Source organism: Lolium rigidum, unplaced genomic scaffold (genome assembly GCF_022539505.1).
Source record: "Lolium rigidum isolate FL_2022 unplaced genomic scaffold, APGP_CSIRO_Lrig_0.1 contig_34186_1, whole genome shotgun sequence".
Lineage (NCBI taxonomy): Eukaryota > Viridiplantae > Streptophyta > Magnoliopsida > Poales > Poaceae > Lolium > Lolium rigidum.
Window position 1 is genome coordinate 124,844 of NW_025900262.1, and position 10,442 is coordinate 135,285.

Below are 10,442 nucleotides of genomic sequence, written 5' to 3' on the forward strand. Positions count from 1 at the left end.
GGTCGCTTTGTCTATGTAGAAATGATAAGGTTTTTAATGACAAAAATTATTCTCTTATGCAGGTCATCTACCGGTGTATGGCTTTGCTCCGTTCATGGTCGCCACTTCATCGTTTGGAGGATCGCGACCTCTTTATGGAGGTGTCTACACGATTGGAGAATACAACCACGGAGTTTATTTCCCAACATGAGTAGCTGCATAGTCGGAGGATTGATGCCAACGGAGCCTCATAGTAGTTGGCTTTTTATATGTTTTATATCTTATGTTGATGGATCCTAGACTTATAAACGGCTGTGTGCATCCTGCAGAGGCTGGGTGTAATGCTTAAATTTTTTAATAATAAAACGCCCATTATCGAAAAAAGATGCCTGAACCAGCTAATGTGAGGGGTCAGCTCTCTGTTTCAAGATCATCATAACATGGCAACAGAGAGTGCCTAGAAGAGAAGAAATGCAGCATTGTTGGAACTTGGAAGTGGATGTAAGAGTGGGCAACTCTCGAGTCTCAGATGATTTCGATCCCCCCACAACATCCTTCCTATCAAGAAGTTGTATGGATGGTAAACTCAGGTGCATATACATGTTACAAGCGTTCCCGTGAAGAAAAAGCCAAACGCGTGTAGTACCTTCTGAAATCTGAACACAGGGGAAGTGGCTTCCATCCTGGAAAACAGCCTCCACACATCGAAACATACACTGTTTAATCATGCATTGTAGCATTGTTGTTCTTGATACAAGGCCAAGAATTGACCATCTTTGCTTGATTGCAGAGAAGGTGTCACAGGTAATGCTCCTATTCCCAAGTACTCTTCAGTGAAAATCTCAAAAGAAAAAAAAAAACTCATCGTTTTTTGCAAACATGTCTGTCAGACTGCAGTCTATGTTTCTGCCCTTAATTAGCCAAACCCGTGGATTTATCTTCCCTCCGTCGCACCCTCCCTCCGCTGCCCACGTCCTCTGCACCAGGTCGCCGCCGTTCCGCGCTCCCCGTCTGCCCTCCTCGACGCCGCGGTCCACCCCGAGCTCCGGCGCCATGTTCAAGAAGCGAGTCCCCAATCCCCCATGCCAATTCCTCCTCTCATACCTAGATCCGTCGCGATTTAGATTCGTGCGCTTCGTCGAGACTGGAACTTGCTAGTCCTTTTCTTTTTCTCCGTAGATCTGTTCGTGTAGTCCTCCATCGCCGGTAGTACGGGTTTAGCTTCAGCGTCTTGAGAGAATCTAGTACTAGTGAAATTGGAGGGAGATGTAAAATGTTCATGCTCCTGCTCCTACCATGAACGAGTACCTCTGCCGCTCTAAATGCCTTATGATTAACATGCATTGTTGTGCTCATTGCCATCATTTGCATTCAGTGCAAGATTTTTGTACCACATGAACATGCTCACCATGACAAACACCTGCTCTCTTATTTATCCGTAGGTTCTCTTCTGAGGACATATCCGGGCAGAATCAGGTCAAGGCGTCTGTACAGCGGAGAATTCGGCAAAGCATCGCCGATGAGGTTTTCTGCATACCCAACTATTTCTCTTTCGTTTCAGACTTCCAGTTGCAGACTCTCCTCCCTTCTGGTCAGCTATACACTCAAACTAAGTTTATTATTGATTGCAGTACCCTCTCCTGGAACCTCTGCTGGAGGACATGCTCCCGAAGAAGTCGCCAATGATCGTGGTTAAATGGTTTGTAGATTCAGCTTGCTTGGTAGCTGTTTAATGAATTATCTCTCTTGATTAATTAACATGCTTAATAGCCTGCCTTTATGTTTGTGTGATGCTCATGACACGCGGAGGGTTACATTGTGCTATGTTTTCGACATACTGAGAGTTACATTTGTCTATTCTTTTTTTTCCCTACTTTGAAAATCAGAATACGTGAAGTTGCATGTAGTTATTGGTAGATTATTAGATTGATAAGCAAAGACTAATTTAGCTTTTATTTGTTGCAAGATCTTGGCCATTCTGATGCAGTTCGTTTCTGTTCTTAGCCAAAATCATCTGAATCTTGTGGTGGTGAATAACGTCCCTCTGTTCTTCAACATCCGTGATGGACCGTACATGCCGACCCTGCGCCTTCTTCATCAGTGTAAGTTTGTTCTCTTTTCATCAGTGTATGTAATATATTTATTTATATGTTTGGGTGTGCCTATCTGTTCGAGAACTAGAGCACTCTCGTTCTAAGTGTTTATCTGTTGAAAATGTTATATCTTTGGGGGAAGAATGTTAACCTGAATGGATAGTAGTAAACGTAAAACATCAAAATATCGAGAAAGAAAAATACTGATAGTTTGTTTCTTGTATTTTCTGAATATTCTCGCACAAATTTGATTAAGTGGCAATGTTATAACATGTATTATATACATGATTTTCCGAAACAAAATAATTAAACTTCCAGATGAATATTTTCAGCATGGGGTGCAAGCGTAACTAGTTGCAAAACATCCACATTTCTAGATATACCTCTTTCTTGTGCTAACTTATGCTTACATTTGATCAGATCCTGAGATCATGAAGAAATTCCAAGTCGACCGAGGTGCTATCAAGTTTGTTCTCTCTGGTGCCAACATAATGTGCCCTGGACTGACATCACCTGGTGGCGCCTTGGATAGTGGAGTCGAGGAGGAAACACCAGTGGTACAAGACTAACCTCTTAAGCTCCAATTCATCAATTTACAGATATAATATGCATGAATCTCATCTACTTGAGTAGACTGTCAGGTAGCAACATAAGAATTCTATACTTTAGCGCCTTTCAATTATTCTCATGTGAGTTAAATTTGGCTGTCTGAAGATTAGTGTACCCTCTTTTAACTAGATCATGGCATGGTAATTATGTGATACCGCTTACTTATGCATCCCCTAATGCACATCAAAATGATGAAAAAGCCTACCTCCCCTGAGCATGCTAACCACCAGCCTTATTTTTTATATCTTGAAAATTGTGATTGTCAGGCTATCATGGCTGAAGGCAAACAACACGCATTGGCAATTGGATTTACAAAGATGTCAGCGAAAAACATGTAAGCTTCTTTTTGAAGTATTACTTACTAATGATGCTTCCAAACCTCTGAATTATACTTGTGGAGTGTGAAAACCTTGGACTCGGTGCTTGCTTCCTCTATTGAGGTTTCTTTTTGTCTACGTACTAATGTTTCCAAACTGTTGATATACACTTGTGGCACTCTCCTTAGTATTATGTACCATATATTTAGTCTAATAGTGCATACAAAGTCTCAACATAGCCGAACCTTATGCAGATACACATATAAACTTGAGCTTCCCTGAATATTACATCCCATACATTCTATGTTAGTATCATCCCATGCATTTAGCTGCGGGTAATGCTGCTCCTGAAATTCTGAAACATTTGCAGAAGCACCATTAACAAAGGAATTGGAGTGGACAACATGCACTATCTAAATGATGGCCTGTGGAAGGTACTACTCTGCTTTTATCTGCGTCATTGCATTTAGTTGTTATAATTGATGATGCATGCAGCAGTTGGGTTTGCTACATTAAGTCTGTTGAATCCAGATGGTGAAATGCCACACCAATTTGTTCATGTTTCAAGGAGATCTTTGGGGAGGAGAGACACATCTGAACATAATATATATAGGCTATTTTGCTAACTTCAATTTTCATGCCATTTGACAGATGGAGCGGCTCGAATAGGTAGAATTGCAGAGGAATCAGGATTTGCGACATGGTCATATGGAACTGTAGCCAGACGCGTCATGTGTTGTGTAAACAGAGATAATAACCAGCAATCGTGTTCGCCTGAGTGAACCCTCTGAGTTTAGGCAAACGCTTTAGTTGGTACTATGCTGCTGCTAGGATCCTTGTATGTTACCATATTACTGATCATTTTCACTTTTATATACCAATAACAGTTCAGAAGAAAACAATATTTGCTCGTTTTGCCAACTTTACTGTTGTTGTTTATCTACCAACGGCATTGCTGCAATTCTGCCATAATACGAAGAAATACTTTAGCTCACATAAGGGCATCTCGGAAAAAGGTTAACATCTCAAGATGAACCAGTTTCTTTGATGAGCTAACAATTGTAACTGTTGCTGGCATGCCCAGCATCGTCCAGGGACAACAACAGAAACGGCTTCAGCCTTGCTATTTTCCTTGGGCGAGCGAGAAGGACGACAACGAGTGGAAACTGCAAACTCAACAAGGCAAGGCTAGGATGTTATTTAACGACAAACATGTCTAGGACTACGCTAATATTGTTTAACTTGTATTCAGTGTGCACACATGAACGAGGAGGAGTAGAATTCGTATTACTAGAGATTGCTTCGTGATTTCATTTTCTTTGTTAAGCAGTTGATATCCACAAGCACGGAGAGAAAGACTGGTTGAACAGAAAGTGGCTTGTGGCCATTCGTCGACGCAAATCGCAGAAACGAGGAGGATGTAGGTACCAAAGAGAAAGCGAGAACATACCATCGCGACCACCTACTCCCTTTTAATATAGAATACTGTAATTTCGTGCGCTCTGTACATCATGTGCTCCCATGTGTCGCATTTAACAGAATCCATTCCTTCTTTATAAAAAGGAACATAGCGTGAAACGTCGCATACAATCTAGAGCGAGTTTTAGGCTTCGTATGACCATGTTGACGAGACAAAATGGCACTGTACAACGAATTAGTAGGTGTGAGAGGCATGAGGAACAATGTGATCATCAGACTTAGATCCATTTACTGTCCAAAGAGGACAGTCAGCTACATTTGCTTCCAAAATCGGCATATGTTGAGATTTTGGAGACATGATTTCTCTGTGTTAGTCACGATCAGGCTGTGACGGACTTTTCTGCAAGTCGTTCTGCGTTTGATGTCTCGATAAATCTTGGCGTGCTAGATGCCTAGGCTGGAAGAAATACCTTCCGGTGGCAAAAAAAAATTCCCATGTGGTTCAAACTATGCATCTACAAGGGAAGAGGAATGTGGTTCCAGTACCTTGATCGGTCCATTCAGAGGCCTGCAAAGCAGTGTCTGGTTAGCAGTATGGACTAGCTCCGCTCAACTACCTTTTCTAGTTGCCCAAATAGCAAATGATACAGTTTTTCACGTATGCAATAGTAAAAAAAGTGCCTTGTCTCTGACATACATGCTTACCCGAAACTGCATCCAGACACGGCAAACGTGGATGCGCAGAGTGCTTCATGTTACCATCAGGCTCCGCAATTCTAGATGATCCACACGCTGCCAACGATATCCATTTCAAAACTCAAAACACCACGTCAATTCGTAGAAGGTTGTCATCCAGAATCGTCAACATCAAATAGCCGGACAGTTGAAGGGCTCAGTAGTTTTAAGGACCAACACTGTGCCATATAAACTTAAGCTTCCCTGAATATTACATCCCATACATTCTTTGTTAGTATCATCATCCCAGCATTTGGCTGTGGGTAATGCTGCTCCTGAATTTCTAAAACATTTGCAGAAGCACCACTAACAAAGAAATTGGAGTTGACAACATGCATTATCTAAATGATGGCCTGTGGAAGGTAGTACTCTGCTTTTTTCCTACTTCCTTGCATTTAGTTGTTGTAATTAAAGCATATAGCAGTTGGCTTTGCTAGATTAAGTCTGTAAAATTCTGTACCAGATGGAGAATGCCACGCCAATTTGTTCCTGTTTCAAAGAGATCCTTGCGGAGGAGAGAGACATCTAAACATAATATATATAGGCTATTTTGCTAACTGCAACTTTCATGCCGTTTGATAGATGGAGCGGCTCGAATAGGTAGAATTGCAGAGGAAGCAGGATTTGCGACATGGTCATATGGAACTGTAGCCAGTCCATCATGTGTTGTGTAAACAGAGATAATAACCAGCAACCGTGTTCGCCTGAGTGAACCCTCTGAGTTTAGGCAAACGCTTTAGTTGGTACTATGCTGCTGCTAAGATCCTTGTATGATACCATATTACTGATCATTTTCACTTTTATATACCAATAACAGTTCAGAAGAAAACTCTAATTCTGCTTTTTTTGTGACTTTACTTTGTTATTGTTTATCTACCAATGGCATTGTTGCAACTCTGCCATAATACGACGAAATACTTTAGCTCATATAAGGACATCTCCGAAAAAGGTTAGCATCTCAAGATGAACGACTTTCTTGATGAGCTAACAATTATAATTCTTGCTGGCACGCCTCGTCACAACATTCTTGATAGCACAATCTTTAAACGAATCTGTACAGAGATATGCCACCACTCGACACAAGCACACGCCTGAACTTGAAAACCAGCATCGTCCAGGGACAACAGAAACGGCTTCAGCCTTGCTATTCTCCTTCCAGACGACATATATCATTTATAAGAAGGCAAGGCTAGGCTGTTATTTAACAACCTGTCTATGAGTAGTAGCGAATATCGGTTAACTGTAACTTAGGTTCAACGAGCACACATGAACGAGGAGCTACAATTCGCATTACTGGAGATTCCTTGGGCGACTTCCTTGTTAAGCAGTTGATATCCACAAGAGACACGGAGGACTTGAGTGCAAAGAGAACGCGATAACATGCTGACAACAACCTACTCTCTTTAAATATCGAAGATTATAGTTGGATGTACTGTAACTTTGCCCTAGCTAACAAATAAGTGAATTTCCTCACCAAACTAGATGTGGAAACGACACAGGTCGTGATGGCATTTTTATGTTGCATCTCGTAACAACATAGTAATTTCACGGGCTCTGAACTGCATGTGCTCCCAGGGCCCAGGGGTCGATGCATGCATTGAACAGAACACTTTCCTCCTTTATAAAAAAGGAACATAACGTGACGAGCGCATACAACCCAGACGAGTTTTAGGCTTCATATGACCATGTCGACGGCAAAAATAGCTACTCCGTACAACGAATTAGTAGGTTTGAGAGGCATGAGGAACATGGTGATCATCAGACTCGGGTCCATCTACTGCCCGAAGATAAAACTCTGCTAGCCTTGGTTCCTACGTCGGTATATGTTGTAATTTTGGGAACTGGGTTTCTCCATGCTAGTGACGATGAGCCAATCACATACTTCTATGTAAAAATAGGACTTGGTTCCCCTTTATCTATTGGTTAGGGTAACCTAACCTACAAAATAGCCCAATGAGCCAAATGGTTAACCCAAAAAAGCTCTAGGTAAGTTTTATAGTACCCTTGTACTCCCAGACCATGCACGGAAGTACCAAATAAATCAGTCCCTCCGTGATGAAGGTTAACTTAGTCGTTACCTTGAATCTACTTATGGGGTAACTTCACCGACGGGGCATTGGGGTTGATTGTTTTTTCTAAAAATCACGTTCGACCATGAGGATTCCATTTCTTATTACACTTGAAATGTATGCATAATATTGTCTCTAATTCCTAGGATACATTGTCCTGAGCGAAATACACAAGACAGCCACTTCCCCTCCATTGCAATTACAACCATCGGGAATTAACCTGCAATAACAATCGGAGGTAGAAGGAAACATAATATAATTCAAAATTAAATATGAAAAAACTTTTTATTGATCAGGTAGCCTTAGACCGTCCTAGTCGAGTGCATAACTACGAGCAGATACAGATCGTCACATACTAAACTTATAGAGAGAATTTAAATTTAGAGGGAATATATGGTGAAACCAAGTGTTCAAGGTGAGGTAAGTGTGTCAGCCTACAAGTATTCTCATCACCCTCCCGAGGAAGTAAGATAGGAGTAACTGTATTTTATTTGTGATTTCATCATCCACAAATGAGACAAAAAAAACTTTGTATTGAAAAAGAAAAACTAATTGAGGAATCTATCAGATCATCCTATCAACTGTGAAAGAACTGACATGCTTGCCACAGTTCACTATTAGGAAAAGGCTTACCGCCAGCGACCTAAAAAGGCTTACCGCCGGCGCTTTCGGATTCGCCGGCGATAACCTCGCCGGTGGTAATGCCTTACTGTCGGCGCCTTCCATTTCGCCAGCGGTAATATGCCGTTACCCCTGGCGCCTTCCCATATTTGCCAGCGGTATTTGTTACCCCTGGCGCCTAGCCAATTCGCCGGGGGTAACCGTGTGTACCACCGGCACATGCCATGTTCGCCGGCGCTATGTGTGTACAAGATTTTTTTAAAAAAATCTAGCACCCAGAACGTCCACCTTCGCCATATAGTTGCTACTACATTAATTAAGCAATATTACAAGGGTGGGGCCAGCTAGAGCCACATTTTACAGATACATCCTGAGAAAAAAGAAACTCATCATAACGCCATCAGATCGTCCACCTTCACCTTGATCCCACCCTTCATGCCCAAAGTCCAGCGCCATGATAGCATTGATCTCACCCCAAAGAGACCTGGGATTGGTATCAAACTTGAAAAGCTCTGTAAATATCAACATAACGCAATCATGTTCCAGTTATTTCCACTGAAATAAGGAAGTGTATCCTAACAACACACAATATATGAATGTCCACACAGTATCTTGTTAGAAGAAATAGGTCATTAGCACCAAAACTTAACCCCAGTCATAGATTCACTCCAACTTGAATCTCACAAGGAAGAATACAGCTACCCATCCATCATAGAAGAAACATGAACTAACTTGTGTGTTCATTGCTGAAAATGATTGTAGCACTTATATTTTTACCTCAAACATCGACAGAGTTTGCTACGGCATAATGGCTAAATTCAGAGAAAACAATATCATACTTTAGACACGTTTAGAGAGATTTACTAGACCAAAATGCATCTTTTTACACTAGATCAAACTAAAAAATATAAATAGAACCTAGCTTTCCATGGAATTTTAGAGGGACAAATGAGAATTTGTGACAATATAAATAGAACCATATTGATAGCCTTCATTACATGAATTGCAAAATTCTGAATAGCTAGAGATCTTTAATGTACACATAATAAGATACAAATATTTATATTGAAATATGCAGATACATACTTATAATGAAAAGATGACAAAACGGTAATAATGTTACAAAACAAAATGAAACTGAGACTTGAAAATTATCAGCATTTGGCTACGACACTATTTCCAGTCCATTCACACAAAAGTGGCTTATGATGATTCATGTACCAAAGTAACTTATACAAGTGTGCCGATACCCTCCGCATCTCCGACGTCCGGCTTATGATAAACATCTTACATTCTGTAATGTTTGGCTTGTATATCTATTCAGCAAGTGTATCTGCACAGATGTTGCTCCATTCAGATCAGACATATCAACAGTACATGTGTAGCTAGTTGCCAACTAGATCTGAGAATTGAAGGATACAACACTCTATAATACAGAGAGAACTAATGCATGTATGTTTGCTTCCCTACAAAAAATGCATATATGTTTGCTGCATGCATTGGAGTATGAAACAACTATGTTTTAAATTCAGGTTCAGAGTTCAGACTGCTGTACAGGAGCACATCAGCTAAGTCTGAATCAAGGACAATTATTGAATTGGAAAATTTCATTTTGTATGGATGGCCACTTGCGACTTCTTATACTGAGATGGAAAGGAAATCACCTATCATCAATAGGCAAACAACAGATGCTGATGCCTACGTCTCTCTGCCCATGACTCTGCATATCAAAATGTCAAGAACAATTTAACCATGCACTTTGACAGACAGCTGCGAAAAATAATCCATATGCAGTAGTCTAAATTCCAGAGTTTCACACCTCGACGAAACCGTCTCTGAAGCCGACGCCATTGCTGAAACTGTAGGCCCTGGAGAGGTGCCGGTTGAGGGAGGCCGAGTTGAACTGGGCCTTGTTGATCCCGCTGTTGATGCAGTTGCTCAAGGACATGAAGCAAACCAGAGGAACAAGAACCTGAAGCCAACTAATTCAGAATTCGGTATAATGTGAAGAAACTGAAATTTTAGACGAATTGAAGCAATAGTTAGTCAATGTATGTCTTTTTTCTTGCCAAACAACAATACAAACATCAAATTGCTCACTATATTTGCCGTGTACTAAAGTGAATCGAATCAAAATTGAGTATTGAATTCATCTATTTCTAGCTGCACACCAAAAAAATCAACACCAGGTTCAGAATCGACTCAAGGGCATCAAGCAGCTACCATTGGAGGCCGAGGCCGACGCGACGGCGTCGAAGTCGCTTGGGGGCGAGCAACTCCACCTCCTGCACGACGTGGAGACGCACCATCTGGCCTCCATTGCTCACGACGCCGCCGGCGCATCCTGGTGGCCGTAAGCCCCTAACCGGCGTGCAGACACCAGTACCGAACCGCCACGACCACGCACGTGACGTGGGGAGGCGAACTCGACGAGGCAGCACTCGGAGCCGATCACTAAAGTCATCGTTGAATATGTGGGAGCCATTATGGATCTCCAGATCCCGCTATTGGTTATTGGTCGGAGTGAGTACTCAACCATGTCCGCATAGTTCACGAACCGTAGGGTGACACACTTAAAGTTGGATGTTGAAATGGTAGAA

The 10,442-nt window shown here is 41.6% G+C and overlaps 1 protein-coding gene across 1 annotated transcript; it reads left to right on the forward strand.

The window, feature by feature from the left end:
• The first annotated feature begins 951 nt into the window (after positions 1–951).
• On the forward strand, positions 952–3,919 carry LOC124681111 (malignant T-cell-amplified sequence 1 homolog). The gene is made up of 8 exons (XM_047216069.1): positions 952–1,043; positions 1,422–1,503; positions 1,611–1,678; positions 1,984–2,081; positions 2,493–2,629; positions 2,948–3,015; positions 3,369–3,432; positions 3,650–3,919. The coding sequence occupies exons 1-8, from the start codon at positions 1,033–1,035 to the stop codon at positions 3,665–3,667; spliced, it is 546 nt and encodes a 181-aa protein (XP_047072025.1). The 5' UTR covers positions 952–1,032; the 3' UTR covers positions 3,668–3,919.
• The last annotated feature ends 6,523 nt before the right edge of the window (positions 3,920–10,442 follow it).

Coding starts and splice junctions, on each gene's coding strand:
- LOC124681111 (XM_047216069.1), top strand. Junction 1,504..1,610: donor GGCAAAGCATCGCCGATGAG/GTTTTCTGCATA, acceptor TATTGATTGCAG/TACCCTCTCCTGGAACCTCT. Junction 2,630..2,947: donor TCGAGGAGGAAACACCAGTG/GTACAAGACTAA, acceptor TGTGATTGTCAG/GCTATCATGGCTGAAGGCAA.